At 41.1% G+C, this 19642-nt stretch overlaps 1 protein-coding gene across 1 annotated transcript in view; it reads left to right on the top strand.

Moving 5' to 3' along the window:
* The first annotated feature begins 259 nt into the window (after positions 1 to 259).
* MYLK3 (myosin light chain kinase 3) overlaps positions 260 to 19642 on the top strand; it is a 23169-nt gene continuing 3786 nt past the window's right edge. Inside the window, exons 1-11 of the mRNA XM_019471373.1 lie at positions 260 to 772; positions 4461 to 4551; positions 5855 to 6293; positions 9155 to 9726; positions 11524 to 11629; positions 12759 to 12852; positions 13163 to 13272; positions 14538 to 14679; positions 15747 to 15817; positions 17310 to 17438; positions 18511 to 18663. Of these exons, the coding sequence (XP_019326918.1) occupies positions 260 to 772; positions 4461 to 4551; positions 5855 to 6293; positions 9155 to 9726; positions 11524 to 11629; positions 12759 to 12852; positions 13163 to 13272; positions 14538 to 14679; positions 15747 to 15817; positions 17310 to 17438; positions 18511 to 18663 (2420 nt within the window). The remainder of the gene's footprint in view (positions 773 to 4460; positions 4552 to 5854; positions 6294 to 9154; positions 9727 to 11523; positions 11630 to 12758; positions 12853 to 13162; positions 13273 to 14537; positions 14680 to 15746; positions 15818 to 17309; positions 17439 to 18510; positions 18664 to 19642) is intronic.

Below are 19642 nucleotides of genomic sequence, written 5' to 3'. Positions count from 1 at the left end.
GTGACGTCAAGGAGGCCCAAGAAAATACAGTCTGGTGCCAAATTACCTCCATCATTGAAAGCACACGGTAAGAAATAGATAACACAGAAATAAATCTTTTGTGCAGTAGCTATCTCATGATATGCTCTAGCGACTCCAACAAGTGAGGTTGTCTGGTATAGGAATAGCGAAAGAAGATGAACTTTCAGACCCTCATTTTCTAATTTATGATGAATGAAAAGCCAACCTAATCTATCTGACATCCTGCTGTCTAGACAGAATGTCTGCGGGTAGCTTGGACCTTGCGGAGGGAAATGCCCTGACAAAGTTACAGCCTACAAAAGTGAGCAATTTAAGTATGATGGACAAAAAGCTGAATCTCTTGAATGAAAAGATGGACAAACTGTTGCATTTCCAAGAAGATCTGACAGGCAAACTGCAGCGAGTTAACAAAGGCATTGATGATGTAGAAAAAGGCATTAACAAGCTAACAGTATCCCGAGCAGCTCCTGATGAGGCAGATGCAATGAAAAAAGGCCTAAAGGTATCGGACAGTACTCACCAGACTGATATCCAGAGCATATGCTCAGAAGTGTTGAAGTTGATGAAAGCTGCCCAGCTGGATGCCTTGAAGCATAAGGAGAGGCTGGCAAAGATAGAGAAAAGGGTTGATGCACTGGATAAAGTTGTTACATTTGTGGGAGAAATATTAAAAAATTCTACAGTAGTGGATTTTATTCTCAAAGGCATTGTGCCCTGGAAGAAGGGGAGTCTGCTGGAAATCCTTGTTGAGGTTGGTTTTGTTTTACTGTCCTTCATATTTTTCTTTATGACGTAGCAGGGCTTTAGGCTCTCCAGCTGATTTCTTACATAACGTATAATTCAGGTTTTTCTTTCAGTGTTGCTGTTACAGGTTACTGCTGTGACCTTTGAATTGCAAGGCTCTTAAGGCAGAGACCAAGGCTCAAAATATGCCTTGCGGTCTTATGTCTGAGGTTCCCTGTTTTACTGTCCTTCATATTTTTCTTTATGACGTAGCAGGGCTTTAGGCTCTCCAGCTGATTTCTTACGTAACGTATAATTCAGGTTTTTCTTTCAGTGTTGCTGTTACAGGTTACTGCTGTGACCTTTGAATTGCAAGGCTCTTAAGGCAGAGACCAAGGCTCAAAATACGCCTTGCGGTCTTATGTCTGAGGTTCCTGAAGCGTGCCAGGCAATCCTGTAACAAGTATGAGGAGTAGATTGCTACTGTAAAGGAAGATTCAGCTTCCACCAGTGCTTGAAGATCAGCAATATCATTCAAATTAGTGACTGAATTGAGGCCCCAGTGAAAAGTCTGAGTAACATACTGGAAGCATTCTACGTTGGTAGAAGCTTCTATTTTCTTGATTGATCATGAATTCTGAACACAACACTAGTTACTAAAACCTGTGCTGACTTATGGTCATATTACTGAGCAGATTTATATGTCCTTAGACATCCAAGTTGTCTTTAGCTACATCTTTACGATGAAACTGTGACTTTATCAACTCCATTGACATTGTTCACTCCTCAAATCAAATAGTTCTTGCGTTTGCAAGTTCCTAGACATCAATTCCTAAGCATTTCTTAATTATTGAGGACAGTGAGGGAGGAACAGGCAAGACCGGTTTGTAGTTGATACGGTGTTTTGGAATTGATTAGCCTTGTTTTTAAAAGTTACAGGCATCTGGAATTAGTTTTAGCTAATGGGAGTTCTCAGTTTTCACTATGGCCTGTATCCCGCAGTGGGGAAGAAGCGGGGGGAAACTGCTGGAGTTGGAATAGGTTTGTTAATTCCAAGAATCTCCTTGTATGTAGAGGTGTGATTACAGTAAGGAGAACTTAGTTCAAATGCAAATGTCCATTTGTATCTTAATCCAAATATTTTTCATCAAAGCCGTAAAATGTTTTGGTGGAAGGTACACCTAAATTTTTACAAGAACAGGGCAATGCTAGATGCTAGCATACCTTTTCAGGCTTTCCCGGTGCTCTCCTGGTCTCCCTTTTTAAGTGCCAGAGGCTGACAAGTGAGCTAGACTGTTAGGAGACAGAAGAATTTATAAAGAGTTTCCGTTAGTGTTGAGAACAATAAATCATACATTAGGGATCAGTCCTATTTCTGGGTAGAGATGAAGCTTCTACTTGCTTGCAGTTCCAATTTCAGTTCTACAGATTTTTGGAGAAATGGAAAAGTTTGATACGTTTTGGTTAAAGCTGCATTCTTACAAGTTACTGCCGGCAGTCACTGCAAAAAGCCTGGAGACAGATACAGTCCTTAGCAGGATTTACGCCTTGAACTGAACTGACAGTGCACGGTATGTCAATGGCCAGGTGAAGATGAGTATAAAGATGATAAACTAATTTCATTTCCAGATTGTCAGCTTCTAAGTGAAAAGAGCAGTAAGGAGGGATGTAAATAAAGGGAGGTGATGTGAGGGATACTGGAGGAGTGTCTCACATGGACTTCTAGCATACTGTCGGGATTAGTTGTCGAGTAGCCGCTATGTGTTTGCAAAAGAGGGAATTGAAGGAGGTCAGAACTTCGTCCAAGTTTTATGGATAGATGGAGAGAGACTGAGAGGTGAAATGACCTGCTGTTGGTGACCTGATGGACTAGGATGGGGCGGAGGTCTCTGTCCCAGGCTCTAACCACTGCCCTGGTTGTAGACCAGGCAATGTGTGTTGGGCAAGCGGAGAGTTTTATGACTAACTCCAGTTTCACAATATGACCATCGTTGTTCTCCTCTTTTGTTTCTGGTCACGAACAGTTTTTGAAATTGCAGCATAAGGTCAGTTATAAGACCTTAAGATATGCCTATACTTTGATCACAGGCTGTTGAGTGATATTTGAACTAGGCTTGAATTAGTGAGGTAGCATATATACGTGACCTAGCTGGGGTAATGTGGAGCAAAGCACAGGTGAATTTAAAAACAAACTGGCTTGCGCTGAGCCATGTGCTAACTTTGGTCTAGTTTTTGCAGCCTGTTTTGTGATATCGATATAGACATGTCCAAAGAGCTCCCCAGTTGCACGGGGGTTGCACACAAGAAGAATTTGCTACCTGCTTGTTTCTGTTTTCCAACCTTTGCTGTTTTGTAACAGCGTGCTGCTTATCACGGAGCTGGCTTAGGGCAAGGTTACTCAGTATGGGGATGGGAGTGGGGAGGTCGTGTTTTCATTTCTGAGTGAAGCTGTTTGTTGATGGTATGACAGCATTCCAGGGATGCCATGGGAATGCTTATGGAAGAAGTTTGCAGGGTTGGAGTCAAATTAATAAAAGACTATGAATTGAGCTTCATAGGATCCAAATCTCTAACTTTCTTATTTAAAAAGCAAACAGATGGAAAAACCCACCAGCATTAAACTGTCACTTATCCAAGGCTTTCTTTGCACGTAGGATTTTGCAAGAATAATGTTCCCCCTGGTCATTGTTGCAGGTTTGCTTAGAGCTGTAATAAAAATGGTAATGATTTTTTACTACTTTTACTCTTTGGGTGTTGTGTTTTTTGGGAAGGGGGGGGGCCCCTCTGTTTTGGAATCCATATGGTTGGAGCATGAGAAACTTAATCCTTAACTGCTTTTACTAACAGATGAAGAGGGTGGTTTGCAGCAGTCTTGTAATCAGTTACCTGCAGAAATATTTTAAATGTTGCTTACTTGCTTGTGCAAATAAGGCTAAGAGGCTGTTCATCACTAGATTTTAACTATATGCCAACCAAGAAATATGTTATGCCTTTTCCTGTTTTTGTGTAATGCTTTTTACTAAATATTAGTTATCTAGTTTTAATTTGATTACGAATGTATTGCTGTGTAAAGTGTTTAGTTTTTATTACAAAATATCCCTTCTCTGTGCTTTCTTAATTGGAGGAAGAAATTTGCTTAAAAATAAAAATCCGCTGCTAAAAGACAATAAGTCTGTTTTTAACTACGCCAAAGGTGACATGCGTAGTGTCAAGTACATACACAAGAGTTACCAAAAAAGAGCCTCTAGCTTTATGGTATCACCTCTATCATAGCTCAAATCATGAATCTCTAGATGCCTTGAGACAAATATGTTAACAATATCTTCAGAGACATTGCTTATCTTTCAGTCACCTGCCAAAAAGCAACAGAAATACATTATAATTTCTTTTTCTAATCTCTCTCATGTTTCACATGTCATGGTTTTTAAGCAATATGAGTAAAGATGGCAGGAGGCAAAATCTCTGACAGTCAAAATTTTGGAAAGCAGTGAGCTAATGTATTATTCTGTGTCATCTTGGTTTAGAAGTATGCCTGTCTGCAAAAGCGGGGAGAGACTGGAAGAAGGGAGTAAACACAGCAGTAACTAAAAAATCAGAAGATCAGAGGTGTTAGTGTCCATTTTAGAGTCTGAATACCTACATAGTTGGAGGAACCTAGTGGGAAATAAACACTCCTGGCCATAACTGTTATTTTTGTGTTCCCCTGTCATTTTTAGGCCAAAGATAAGCCTGAGGAGAGTGGCGCAAAACCTAAGCATGTGCTTAGTAACAGAGGAACCCAAACTGAAAGCAAGAAGCCTCTGGAAGGTATGTATCACTCCAGGCATGCTACAAGATTTGACTCTAGAATGTGCAGCAGACAAACTGGAAATTAATAGCCTGCTATTTCCTACTACCTGAATTACTCAAATGTAACTGAGTAACTTTGTCCACCAGTACTGGGAAAACAGATGTTCTCACCTCCTCCACAGGAACACCTGTCCCCGAGATCAAACCCCACAAAAGCCTAGAAGATAAAGAAAATAAAAGCAGCACCTTTGTTTGGCTGCACAGATTTTTTTGCTTTGAAATTACAGTGAGCTGAATTGGGAGAGTAGTACTTGTTTGGAGATACCACGAAGGTAGTGGCAATATCACATAGCAAACCTAAAAAATTATTTTCCCTTAACACATCTGAACCAGCCCTCCCTCCTTCCCCTCTCTGAAACAGGGACATGTTGACATTGGGAATATCTTTTTTTGATCAGCAAGTTTCATTGCCATGTCAGGGCTAGATTCCTATTTAGGATGCATCTGTCAGGGCATTGCCCTGTTGCATCCATTATTATTGCCTGTGGAGTTGCAACAGGGGTGAACATGATGTTGAGCAGGCCCTGTCATGCTGTTGTCTTCACAAATTGCCAGCGAATCCTTTAAATTATGGATGATCCCCTTTTTAGCTTCTTCATTTAGGAAGTGACAAAAATAAAGTAGACAGTTGGTCACAACTCTGACTCAAAAGCAACACAGGCTTGTGATCTAATCCCAATAGCTGGTGACCTGTGTAGGCTGAACCCTGAAAGCAGTTACCCTAGAGATGTCCACTGTTAATATTCACAACCGTTGTCATGAGAAGGGGCTGAAGAACCTTCTAGTCCTTTTGTGGAAAATGCAAGAGGCACTGTCTCAAGCCCCAGCGTCCCTTGGAGTCTTGCTCCGTGCATTTCTGCTGCTTTAATCAGGTAGAGGGTGTATTGGGTTTAGCAGGGTCCTGGATGGGTCTGCAGTGCCTGAACTACCTGTTACATTTGCCCGCAGAGTGATTTCAGATTTGAAAAGCAGTGAGCTGAGCCTTGCAGGTTTTTTGTTTGCTTTATGGAAATCCAAGTTCAATCTGTAACACTGCTGGAAAGCCAACAGAGCAGTTAAACCTCTGATTAAGCCATGAGCATTAATAATGGCTGTCTCAAGCCTGCTGGTGTAAGGATTTTAAACATTTCAGGGGGTTTCTTGCTACTCTTCAGATGTATGTAACTGCATAGGTTATTTTGAATGGTGGGTTACTTTACTCCCTCTCTGTTTTGCTGTCACTTTTGTCAAGGATAGTTTATTAATGGCTTATTTTATTCAGAGACAAAAAGTGGGAAAAAGCTGGATGAAAACAAGGGAGCGTGTGAGAAGATGAACGCTTCTAGTGCTGTAGCCTGCAAAGCTGACTCCAAACCCCAAGTTAAAGAGAGGACGGTGCAGCAGCAAGCAGTAGAAGGTGCTGGCAAAACACACAGCTCTAAGAGCTGTCAACAGCAAAAGGACGTTGGTGTCAAAGCTTTGAATCAACACAATGGTCTTCCCGTCGTAAATCAAGATCATGTAGGCAACCAAAATGTTCCTGCTAAAGCACACGATATGGACAGGGCCCCACACCTAGATGAGTGCCACAGGCAGCTTGTTCATCAGAAACTCAGAGAGAATGAAAACAAACCTCCATCGTCAAGTGTGGCATCCCGGGGAGCTGTGCCCTCCACATCCCAGGCTATATCTGACACAGGGTGTGGAGTGACACATACCAGGTAATGGCCTCGCCGGTAGCTTTCTGTGTGATCTGAAACCATTTCATGTGTTAGAGGGAAAAAAAGGAAAGCCAGGTCATTAAAGGAGGCAGCTCCTGCTGAGGCATGATCCAGGGGAAAAACAGCCATGCTCGGACAGGAGTGGTGAGACCTTACAAATGGTTAAGGCGAAAAACTCAGAGCAGCAAGGGCCCTGTGTAAATTTCTGTGAAGCCAAGGAGTCAGAGGGCTAGACGTACAGGAGATTTTTTCATATCATCGGGGCTTCTGTGTATTAGATATAGAAAGGTGACTGCCCTAGTATAGCTCAAGTAGTTGGACGTTTATAAACCACTCACTCCTTTCCAACTTCTCTGTTTCTATAACTGGGGGGGTGAAAGGAATTTGAGATATTTACTAGTATAGGACAAAACGAAACAACTTGTTTTGTTTGCTGTCCTTGGTGTTTTTCGGGGGTTTTTTTATGCCTTGGTCACCTAAAGATACGATCAGATTGTTCATTTATTAATCTTTATTAGCCTAATCTTTTCCTCATATAGGTGTTTTGTAATATGTCTATCATAATCCATTTCCTTTAGAATTATTTATTTAGGATTTGATTTTAATTCCATTTATTTAAATTAAAAAAAAAAAACCCACACCACAAAAACCAACAAAAACCCACAATGAAAAAACCCCTACCAACCAGACCTCAATAGATGGAAATTCTGTGGCAAATTTTTCCTGCCATGCCTTCTCTGTCTTGTCTGGTGGATATAAAGTTGTTTATATTTGTGTATATGTATGGGTGATAGACACACGTACATACACACACACACACGGGCACACGTGTATGTTACTTTGTGTGTGGAATTTCCCCATTGCTTGTGTGTACAAATCTGAAGCCCAGACAAGAACATGACACTACTTTTGTGTATGCAAACTTTAATTTGAAAACTTTGAATTTGTAGCAGTGAATGACGATTACCTTACCAAAATGAATGAAAGTTGTCCTGATGTCAGCACATAGGCTTCACGAGGGAAAGGGCCGAAGGCTGGGCACATAGGCTGCACAAGGGAAAGGGCTCATTGCGAAGGCTGGCACACTGGGATATTTTTCTCCTAAGAGGCTGAGTGTAAGGGTGTGGCAGAAGAAAGTAGAAGCTTTCACTACTGTGGCCTCTTTTCAAATGTTCAGGAACAACTTTGTGTACAGTTTATAGACATTGTTACCTCCAAATTGGTTGCTGTAATAACACTAAGAAAAGAGGAACCTCCCTGTATTTTCCCTGTGGGTTTTAGGCTCTGGCTGGCGAGCCATAGGCACTGTGCTTCAGCAGCTGGAGCGGGTCGGTCCCGGCTGCCTGCCGGAGCGCCGCCTCGGAGGCTTCGCCTGTACTGTACTTTGAGGATGGCTCAAGGTGTTTGTGAAGCAGTGGAGGAACACAGTTGCTGTTACCCCTTGGAAGTCAGTGCTGGTTGATCATGACGTGCCAGGCGGTGAACTTGGAGATAGGCAGCAGCTTCTGGAGCAGCTGGCTGGTTTGGACAGGGGGGTGTCTGCGCCCCAAAGACTTTGGTTTGGGGAGGAGGAAGGCCGACAGATAACTGAGGGACAGAACCTAGAGTAAACCCCGGGGGAAGCTGCAGCCCTCCTGCACAGGCTACCTATTATGCTTCTGTGTGTGGTCACATGAAGGTGGTAAATGCCCCTCTAAGATGAGTGCAACTTTTAATGAAGCCTGTAAGCCCACGCAGAAGCGTCAAAAGAACATTGTGTTCCCCTGCTTGGAGAAATGCCCAAGAGTCCTGCCGAGTTCAGGCTTGTCTAGATAGCAGTGGAAGTTTTTGCTCAGAGCTGTGTTCAGCTGCTCTGGTAGCTCACTCCAGTGCAGCTTAGATTCATGGCACGACACAAGGGTATTAAAGGTGCTGAAAATGAGAAACTTCAGACCCTTTTATGCAAAAGCAGAAACATTTTCTTTTATAACATCTTTTGTAATAAGGTAGCTCCACTGAAAAAGGCAGTAACTTTTGCGAAAATGAGGTACGTTCTGTCCTAGATATCAGGAGTTTTCTTTACTTGCTGTTGTATAAAATCTACTTTACAACTTCACAAGTTTCAATTCAATTCAGCCTCACTGAAATCAGACTGTGTGCTTGTGACAGTTGGAGCAGTAACAGTTGACTCAAAAATTATCACACGAATGTCTTTGATGGATTTTAGGAGCCTAGAGAATTGGTTTTAAGCTGTATAATCTTTAGGCAACACAAGAGGAAAAAAAATTACTAAACTTTGCCAGTAGCTAGAATGCCAAGGAAAATAGTATTGATGGAGTGAGAGAGTTTATGAAAGTTAAATTTTTAACAGAAAGCTGTGGAAAGAACGCTATCCCATCGGAAGATGCAAACACAGATGTCCGAGTGTGCAAGTCAGGCAGCTGGAAGAGGACTGGGGTGGATGCAAACCTTTGGATTTGTAGAGCCGTATGAGCAGTCAGTCATTTAGATAATCAGCCTGTAATTTGTGAAGGCAATCACTACCCTCTCTCTGCCCAGATGAGTGGTATTTTATTAGACCAACTGGAATAGTTGCAAAAAGTGGGTAAGCTTTCAAATGTGGGATTAACACTTTGCAGTGTGAGACATTTTGTGTTCAGGAGAAGGCAGGCATATACACAGACGAGGGCACAGAAAAAGCATCAGCACGCTTTTTCGTGCTCTTCCCTTAGTGCTGTATTTCCTGAGAGGATTGATATGGTTAGATTTCTTTAATACTGTAGAAGTCTGTGGTTGCAGAAGCTTATAGATTTTTCTTCCCGCACAAAGTTACAAAAGTAAGGCTAGTCATCTGCATAAAATGTCAACTGTTTGCTCTGCAGGATATCCATCAATGTACATATGACTGAAGTGAAAGAGAAGATTGAGATGACCAAGGAAGGAAACTTAAATGATCACAGAGGTAAAAGTCCCAAAGTAAAATCCCCTTCCTCCACACCAGCAGAAGTGGAAGGAGTCAAACAGCTGCCTGACAAATTAAAACTTCAACAGAGTCCTAAAAACATCAGTACTGAGCCAAATCAAGAAATGAAAGGGAACAATAAGCAAAATGAACTTGCACTTCAAGCAGGGAAGCAACAGCCATTACTGAGCAAGCCCAAACCAGGTAAAAAGGCTGGAGAGAAATCAGAATTAAAATGCAAGCCCATAACCTCACAGAATACCTCTGCAAAGGAGCCTACAAAAGATCTAGGGGTAGAAGTGAAAATCCATCAAGAAACAGCAAAAGCAGAAGAATCCCCAACAGATACCAACTCTGAGAGGAGAGAATCTGAGTCTGCATCTTCAAGGGGAAGTGAAAATGATGCTCGTCAGTGTACAGGAATGGCACCAGAGAAGACTGAGTCACTGAAAGCTAGCAAAGAGCTTCCCACACAGGATGAGATGATCATCGGTAAGTTGCTTGCAGTTACTCTCGGGAACTTTTACATTAAGGACTTTGTGCTACTTGTGTGTTATATATACAATAATAGCTGGAGCAGTGCTCAGTAGAGCACCTGTGTCTTACAGTTCAAGAGCATTTTGCCATGGGTACCTTTGACTATGTAAATAACAAGTGAATTAACATTTGTACAAATTAGTTTAATAGTAATTTTCCTTTTAATGTGTGTTTTGGGAAAAAAGTTCCTTGAAAATAAAATTGAGTGAAGTATATATGTGATCAGAAGTATGAGTAACTTTGAAAAAATCCATTTTCTTTAGATTAAGCATTTATTCCTTAAGATAGATTATGCAAACCAGGTAGGCTTTAGCAGCTATGGACTGGAGATGCAGAGAGCAGCAAAATATCGCAGGAAGAGTATCTTGCTCTGGTCTTTGTTACTGGCCACAGATCTCGGTTACTGTGTGAACACTTGGTTGCATTGTTTCAGGGAATAATCTCTCCTGGCAGCGTAAATGTGTATGTCCCAGAATGTACATCCATGGGTAGATGTCCTGACCTGGATCTGGCTTTCTCACCAGTGGCTGGAGATGAGTTGAATATATGTTAAATTGCAGCCCAAGGTATCTGGAGATTAATTGTAAAATTGCTTTGAATGGGGGACACCTAAAGTGGGTTTATGGAAGCTTTACCCTAGAAGAACTTGGACATTAAATGTATCATGGTTAACTGATTTATCTTCCCACAAACTGGTTAAACTTAATAGTTGTAATGTTAATGTTTGCAGCTTTAACTTGGACATTGTCTGCAAAAATCTTGCTGCTAGGAGAAACTTTCTGATTTTACCAATAACTGTCATTGTTTATCAGTGCTGTGTATTTGTGCTGGTCTTTCCAGCTGCCGTATAATGATTAAAAGAAGATCAAATGTATTTTTTTTTCAAATTTGCAGGTATTTTTTTCAGGTGACCTCTTCTGTTAATGCATAAACTAAGATGTTGATCTTCTAAAGGTGTCCAGTGGGTTTTCCATGTTAACAAAAAGAGGGTTGAGATTCAGGAGGTGGGATCCTATTCTCAGTTCCGGGCCTTTATTCCTCAGCTGTAAAAGGGTGTTAGCAGTTAAAGTCCCTCACTTGAAGTAACAGAGAGATTTTGGATATTTTCAGCACCTCCCTTCTTATGGCTAGCTGCAAATGCAGTGGTTATTTTACTTGCATGCCCCTCGAAAAATAGTGAAGGAATCGCATGCTTAATGTTATCCAGATACTTTGGTGCTTGTCTGAATTCCAGTAGAAGAAAAAATGATGGTTTGGTAGAGGAACACAAAGCAAAGAGAAAAGATGAGAGGGAGGGTAGTGCACTTTATACTAAAGTTCTGTTTTGAGTGTTTGCATGAGCAGCTTATCGGCAGCAGTCGGAGGCTGGCTTGTCCGGGCGCTTGTGTTGGCCCCCAGTGTTTCTCCCTTAGAGCCCCACAGCCACAGAAGCGCTGAGGGCTGAGGTAGGGGAGGAGATCTCTGTGTGTGTGTGTGTGGTCCCGGCTCTGCGTCAGCCATGCCTGCCTGAGAAACTGGGTTCATCCCTTGAGGAACAGCGATGCTGAAGGTGGGGGGAGCACAAGAGTATGGTTTTGTGGAGTGGTGGATCCTGGGAGCACTGAAGGCAGTTGAGACTTCTCATTACCCTTAGCAAACACAACAAGGGGATGTGAATGTCCTGTGGATTGAAATCATTGGCGCGAGGGAAGTGAAATTGAGTGCAGTGATGTGTGCAGAAACATCTCAATGACCAGCTTGTCTCCTCTTTAGATGACAGCCCTTCTCCTCCGGCTCCTTTCGAACATCGCATAGTGAGTGTCAAGCAAACAGAGGTGACAATGTGCTACTCGGTGTGTCATCATGAAGTACTGGGGGGGTAAGTCTCCCTGTCCCTAATGCTGCACTGCTGTTGGTGGCTAAGGCATGGAGAAATGCAGTTAGCTGGAGAGCTAGAGCTGTCTTCTTCAGATGGCTCCAAGGTGTGCACGAGTGAGACATCTACAAGCTCGCTGTAGCCAGAGTGAGCAGGTTCATCCTTGAGACCTTTTGGGCTATCATAGTTGCTGGGCTCCTCGTATCAACTTTCTGTTGATTTTGGGGTGTGTGTGGGGGCTGTCCCTCAGATGACTGGTTTCTGCCCCAGTTCCATTTTCAGATGCCTGACTGTGATCTTGGACGACTGTTTTTTGCATTTATTATAATAATCCTGGCCACAGCTGGTGTCATGAGAAAAACCTGTAACCTTCAGGCAGACAGATTCAGAGCATTTGAAGTCAGCAAAGCCCATTAGGTCAGGCAGCTTCCAAAATCTTTTTTCCATGCTGAACTGCACATTAAAGAAAACTAAGGGAGAAATAATTATTTTGACCTTATGTTTAGTTTTCACTCATAGGAAGTCTGCAGCTGCTTCAGCCTTTGTATTCTTGTATCCTGACTTATCTGACAAGAAGGTTTGATTTACAGGCTGATCCAAGTACAAATATGGCTTAATAAATATAAGCCTGATGATGCAATAGCAGAAAGACGGTGTTTAGAAATCATCCCAAGGGGCATTAACGTATCTGGGTGACACGGGGGAGAATTTACAACACGCAAGAAATGCAGTCTGTGGAGCGGCTACAGTTACTGGTCTTACAGTCATTTAAAAAGTTATGAGATCAGGACAGAAATATCCTTGTTAATATACGCACTAACGCATCACTGAAGGACAGCAAGCGGGTACAGTTACAGAACCGAAAAAGAATATCATCAGGTCATCATACTGCAGCGAAATGCAGTAATACGAAGGGGGCATAATATTTTCATGTAAGCATTGAACAACTGGCTGGAAAGATAAAACTAATCCTTCATAAGCTGAGAGAAAGAGGAGATTCATGCTGCTGGCCACCTGATTCTGTTCACTTTGTACTATGCTATTTTTAATCAACGATAAGAATAGTTGTATGAAAATTTTCTGGGGTGAGCTGTGTTAAGCCCATTTCCCATCTTTTGTTTGGTATCAACAGGGGGCGTTTTGGGCAAGTTCACAAGTGCACGGAAATATCAACTGGTCTCAACCTGGCAGCCAAAATCATAAAAGTGAAAGGAGCAAAAGAGAGGGTAACTATGTTGCTGTGAACCCAAGTGAGCACGCTCTAAACCTGGCCTTGTTGCAAGCACCTTAACACCGCTTCCCTGAATCAGCCCGTAAGAGGCAACTTGTCCTTGGGTAGTATCAAATACTGTAAAATCTGTCTTAGTAAGTAGCAGCTTGGACTGTTTGTCATCTCCCGTGTTTGTGATTAAACCTTCTGTCCACATGAGATCTGTGGCGTAGCTGATAGTGGGTTTTACAAATAATTGTATTTGAATATATTGGACTTCAAGGAGCATATTTTGCTCATTTTTTGTTCATTTATTATTTTTTCAGGAGGAAGTAAAAAATGAAATTAACGTCATGAACCAATTAAATCACGTGAATCTGATCCAGCTTTATGATGCTTTTGAAGCCAAAAATAATATCACTCTGATCATGGAATAGTAAGTTTAAATGATCTCAGGAGTTGTCAGATGTTTGGGTTTGCTCAGGTCGCTAAAGGAAATAGGGAATGATGATTCTGAGGTGTGAAGAAGACTTGAGTGGTTTCCCAGCCTGAGAGAGAGTTGATTTCACTTTCAGAAGGAAAAAAAAAAAAAAATGTTTTAAAGGTAATTTGTTCAGGTTAAAAATTATATATTTGGCAAGGTTACAGTTTAACCAAATGGTAAGAAAGGCAGCTATTTTCAAGAGTATGAACGAAATTACAAGATTGTTCATGAACAGAACTTCAGTATGGTTCATTTTTTATTTAAGTTTAACTTACAGGCCCCAACATTGTCCCTAGCTACGAAATTACGTAAAAGTGTTGCGGGTAAATAAAATCTCATGTTAGGGAGAGAGTGAAGGTGAGAGACCCAGACAAGAGGAGGAGTGAGGTGTTTTAAGTAGAGTTAGAAAAGACATGGAGAAGGTAGGAAGGTGATTAATTATATGTATGGTCTGCCTCCTTTGAATAATTTTAGGATTAATAAAAATGCTTCCCTATTTGAAGCAAAATAAGAATTTTGATCTATATCAAATATGGAATTCGCAAAAGGGAGATTTCATGATGCACACCTGCTGCCTTTTCTGTGTAGTGGCATATTGCTTTACAAAAACCTGAAGTTTTATAACGTAAAAACTGAGTTTCTGCTACAGAACTAATTGTTAATGACATGAAGGAAAAAAGAATACAAAATGGAATAGCAAATATAAATATAAGACATTTAAAATGTGTATATTGAAATTAATACCTGAAGTTTTTACCTTGTAGAACCTTGTCAGAGCTATATGTCTGATGTAATTTTCTCTTAATTTTTGTGCAGAATTAAGTCCAGTTGTCAGCTCATGTAAAATAACTTTCAGTTTGAGATAGGTTGAAGACTTATTTTCTCTAGACTAATAAGATGAGCAAAGAATAGATACTTTGGTACTCCCTGTAGGTTCTCCAGGTCCCCATCGGATCACCAGGTCGTGTGGGTTTGGGTTTGACATATATCCCCCCCAAATGTTAGCGACAACTTTTCCATTTTTGAATTTAGATTGATACTTAATTTCACACTCAGAAATAAGTCTCTTGAAGTCATTGAGACTACTGATATACTTTATATTCGATGTGGTGTTAGGACCCTTGCTAAATCAGAGAGCCTAAGTTCCCAACTTGGGAATAAATTGAGCTAATGAGGAATTTTACAGTTTTTAACACTTTTCTATGTCAAAATTTTAGTCTTGATGGTGGTGAATTATTTGACCGGATCACAGATGAAAACTACAATCTAACAGAGTTGGATGCAATCCTATTTACTAAACAGATTTGTGAAGGAGTCCACTACTTGCACCAGCATTATATTCTCCATTTAGATCTGAAGGTCAGTAGTTCATACTCTCTGCTCTTTAGCGATGCTATGGTTTGGACCACCACAGAGTCTCTAATTACAAGAGTCATTTCTCATTTCATGGACTTATGTCATAAAGAAATAGACTTATTTAATTCAATAGCCACAATGAATGGAGCTCTAGAGATTCATTACTCTTTTTTTCAATGTCTCTTTGGTAGCTTGCTTAGGATGGTGAAATGGACAGGATTCTGTGCTTTTGCCTCTCTTAAATCAGAAGCTTTTCATTCTGTGTGGAATTAAACAATGCCCTTTTGTCATCAATGAAAAAACCACACCCAAAACCCTCTTTGACTAGAAATGCCTGCAGTCTTCCCTCCGCTTCCCCCTACCCCCACGTAACTGTGTCCAAATACCTATTCAATCATCTTCCTATTGTTTGTACTTTTTACTGCCTGGAACTGAACTGCAGTAAAATGACAATGTTTTCCTAATGGCCCCTTAATAACTGGTCTTTTGGGACAGAAATACCAACTCATTTTTTTTCTGCTTGTTTATTCAGCGCTTTACATAAATGATATTAGACCTGGTTGGCCTGTAGACAGTTCTGCAGTTGTAGTAAGTTTGGACAGCATCATCCCCCCCCATCCCCACCTTGAAAAGTATTCTCATTGGAAAAAACAAATTTTTGCCTTCGTGAGCAAACCAAAGGATGCATTTGACATGTTTCTTGTGGCTTTTTATGGAGTTACTTTTATACTTAAGGAGTAAATCCAGTGGGTAAGCCTCAACCATCAGACAGATTCTACCGTTTTACGCAGGGGGGCCCTTCCGTTTCAAAATCTATTTGTCATCTATGGTGAAATATAGGAATATTGTTATACAGGAACAGAAGTTAAACTTCTTTATGGGAAGTCCAAAACCAAACCTTTCACTAACTCAGTATGCCAGTCAAATCCTTCTCTCCCATGATAGGAATAGAAGGAAAAGTACTATACTAAAAATTATCATTAAAATCTCTGAGATTTTTAGTCTTTTGCTAGATCTCTCTCTCAAACAGTCATACATTTAACTCAAAATACCCTCTCCTCTTTTTGTAGCCTGAAAACATACTATGTGTAAATCACACAGGAAACCAGATTAAAATCATTGACTTTGGATTAGCAAGGAGGTAAGAGAGTTCAGTTATGAATTTATTTTAAAAAACAAAACCAAAACAAACCCACAAACCTCTGATGTGTTTTTGGTAGTTCTTGGGGGGTGGGGTTTATGCGTTTTGGTAGCTCTAAAGTAATTCTGCTATGTGAATGAGCTAAACAGTACACTGCTGCAGGCATGAGTTTTCTGCTGTGTGCATCAATTATCTAATTACTTTTTCAAATAACGTTTCTGTTGGATAAAGCTATACTGCTGTTCTAATTATCTCAAAATGATTCCCATGTAGAGCTTTTACCCTAGGGACTCCATGAAGGCTCTCGGAGACTTCTTGACTGCTGGGTTTTATTGTGCAGGTTCTAGCTGTGGAAATTATCTGCTAAGCTCTTTACATAGATATGTTGGGGGGGGGGGCAAAAAAAAAAAGCATGTTTGAGCCATCCCATATGAAACAGGAAACCCTCAGAGAAATATGGACCTTTCTCCATTCTTTTACTTTGCTCGCGTGTGTGTGTGCAAGGAAAGCTGTGAGAGCATGAGTCAATTCCCCTAGAATAAAATGGAATGACTCCTGTTAGTATAATGGTAAGAACAACAACATTTCTCTATTTCTTTTCTAAACCCTTTGAGGCTTTTCTGAAGCCAAAACCTGGTACATTCATGCATATATGTACCTACGTGTGTGTATGTAAGTATCTGTCCAGGGACTTTTTTCTTTTAGAAGTATTTTATGAAAACAGAAATGGATACGTTGAGGGTTGGGTGTTTTGGGTTGTTTTTTTTTTAATTGGGAGGGTAAAGATGCAAACTTCTACTAAAGCAGTTTTGAAAACAAGATCTTCCAGGAAATAGAGATGTAAAAGTAATACTTTAATGGTTTGTTCTGTCTGTACACAGATGTAACTCCAGCTGCCATCAGTGACAATTATTACTGGTTCAGTTTTGTAACCTTTCCCTTTTAAGCAATAGAACAGAATCAGTTTCTCCCTATATTGGATCACTGTTTAACTTGTTACCAAGCCCAAATAATCCTCTTTAGAGTCCCACCTTAGCAGTTATATTGTGCTCATACCTGTTACACAGCCCTCTACCCTGAGCTGTAGCTGGGTACATCCCACTAAGCAAATGCTCTCCAAACCTGTTTTAATGGAAGCTGCTTTATTTGTTTTATGTTGGACAACATCTGCTGGAAAGCATCCTGTGGAGCCTGGCAGAGTAAAGCTGCTATCACTCTGCGGGGGAGGCCTTTACAGGTTTTATTGCCCTTGGTCTTCCTTCTGGTTTTGCTCTGGCAAAGGGATAGCTGATGGTGTATTCACCCGAAGTCACAGCAAAATTCACCAATTTATTTTTTTAAAGACCTTAGTGCTGTCCTGATTGCCTGGGTGTGTCTGCTATGCTTGCTCTGCCATGCTCGCGTGGCAAAAAGCCATGCCTTGATTTTTACAAATGTGAGAGGTGTTCCCCAGCCTGCTCTCAGCAGTGATATCTCTCTCTTTCCGGTAAAGGTACAAACCTCGTGAGAAACTGAAGGTTAATTTTGGAACACCAGAGTTCTTGGCTCCTGAAGTGGTGAACTATGACTTTGTTTCCTTCCCAACAGACATGTGGAGCGTAGGCGTCATCACGTATATGTTGTGAGTAACCCTGCGAGGGGTCGTGGCGATGGCACCAAAGGCTCTGCAAGAGCACACCAGCGGAGGGTATCTGCAGAGCAGGAATGCAGCAACCACTGAGCCCATCTGGCTGTGATTCCTCCTGATTCATTCTGTTAAAAACCCCAGCCTTTAATATAAAGGCACCTCGCTGTGTGTACAAAGTCTCTAAACAACAAATAATCCTTTTGATAAATATGTAAATGTTCTTCTCCCTTACCACCTTATTTAGCAAGGTAAAATGGGTCAGGTCTTTTTTTACTTGGAAAAGTTGCCCAAAGCATGTCAGAATTTTCATTTTGATCGCGTTCTTGAGGACTCGAATTAATTTTCAAATTCAATTTGATCATTTTAGCAGCTTGGACTTGGTGTGCATCTGCACAGAGGAATTAATGTGGGGTGTTAGGCCATGGGTCTAAAAAATGTCGTGTCGCAAATAGAGCTAAAACTTTTCTCCGATATCTGGATGATGGCCATGGACGGCTTGTCTGTCCAAAGTCTCTGCCTTCTGATGAGCTGACTTTGCATCCCAGAATCTTTCACAGATGCTTTCTGTGAACTGGATACATTTCTAGTTTAAATTTGCATGTTAGCCAAAACCTAACTGAACAAAGTAATAAATGACTGAAGCAATAAATCTGGGCTTAGAGACTAATTGAAAAAAGTATGCTATTGTTCAGAAATCTGTTTAATTCAAGCCAAATATGGATATGGGCCTTGATTTAGGAAAGCTCTTGAGTCCCCCTAGCTTTCCTAGCTGGGAAAGCACTGAAGTGTGTACCTAGATCCCCACTGAATTAATTTCCTTGGGGATCTATTAACAGTGCTCCCTGACGTAGCTCAGTGAACTGCTAGAGGGTAACACTAACATTACAACGCTGTATTGCTCCAAGCTGTTGGCTTATCTTGGCAGTGATTGAGAATTGGAAACCCCATAGCTGAGAGTCTTTCCTCTCCATAAGCTAACAACAATTATAAAGCAGAGGATTCATAGAAGGAAAAACACATCTTGCATATAACTACTCATCTCCCTCCCATTCTTCCTTTTTTTAAGGCTTAGTGGCCTGTCCCCATTCCTGGGAGAAACTGATGCAGAGACAATGAATTATGTAGTCAATTGCAGCTGGGATTTTGATGCAGAAGCATTTGAACAGCTATCAGAGGAAGCTAAAGACTTTATTTCCAGACTACTCGTGAAGGAGAAAAGGTACCTCTTTGTCTGATCGTGAGGACAGTAGCACCTAATGACATTAAGTTTCTCCTAGCCAACTGTTTGGATTGCGGCCAACAATGAGAACTTACTACGTGACATTTCTGTATGCTGTATCTGTGCTTGCTGGGCAGTTCCTCAGTGATTCAAAAGCCCCTATTTAACAGGAAAATGTCTGTGTACCTTGACTGAAGAAAGTTGCTTTTCACAGTTGCATCAATACAGGCAGAACAGAGGAGATCTGGAAGGATTTGCTGTGTAGGAATCTGTCTTTAGTATTCCTTCTCCGAGCAAAAGCCTTTTCTATTGTTCCTTTGGATTCTTACAAGCTCTGACACAAGTTGCAAAAATGTCTCTTGAATGCCATGGAGGGTAAATGGAAGCTGCAGCTGTGAAAATGTGCATTGTTCTCTTCTAAAGTGGTCTACATGCATTTGGTAGATATTAAGGAGCATTTGGGACTTAACTTTGCATGTGGCTTCTCAGTCTTGGCTCCACTGAAATAAAAAGTGATTGCACATATGAAACAACAGGAGAGAATGAGGATGTTGATGTCAGACCATGGCTATGGGGTTGGGTAAGCGAGTAGAGAAATTTTTCTCTTGCTGAGTAGTGATACAAAACTAATCAAAACAGAAGTTATGCGTACGGTAAAACAGATCATGTGTTCGAGGGGAATTCAAAGGAGTGCTTAGAATATTAACAACTTCCAGATCATTACCTAAATCAGACAAATCAGTTCTAGTACTAATTACATTTTGAACAATAAGTCATATGAAAAGCTAAGAATAAACTGAACTTTAGCATATATTTAGAAGGCTGAGGTAGGTACTCAATGACTTTTTTGCCTCAGTCTTCACTGGCAAGTGCTCGAGCCTCACCGCCCAAGCCGCAGAAGGCAAAGGTGGGGACTGGGAAAGACGAGCCGCCCACTGTAGGAGATCAGGTTCGAGACCATCTGAGGAACCTGAAGGCG

This window comes from Aptenodytes forsteri, unplaced genomic scaffold (genome assembly GCF_000699145.1).
Source record: "Aptenodytes forsteri isolate BGI_AS27 unplaced genomic scaffold, ASM69914v1 Scaffold33, whole genome shotgun sequence".
Lineage (NCBI taxonomy): Eukaryota > Metazoa > Chordata > Aves > Sphenisciformes > Spheniscidae > Aptenodytes > Aptenodytes forsteri.
Note: the sequence above shows the minus strand (reverse complement) of the source record. Positions and strands in the feature narration are given on the sequence as shown.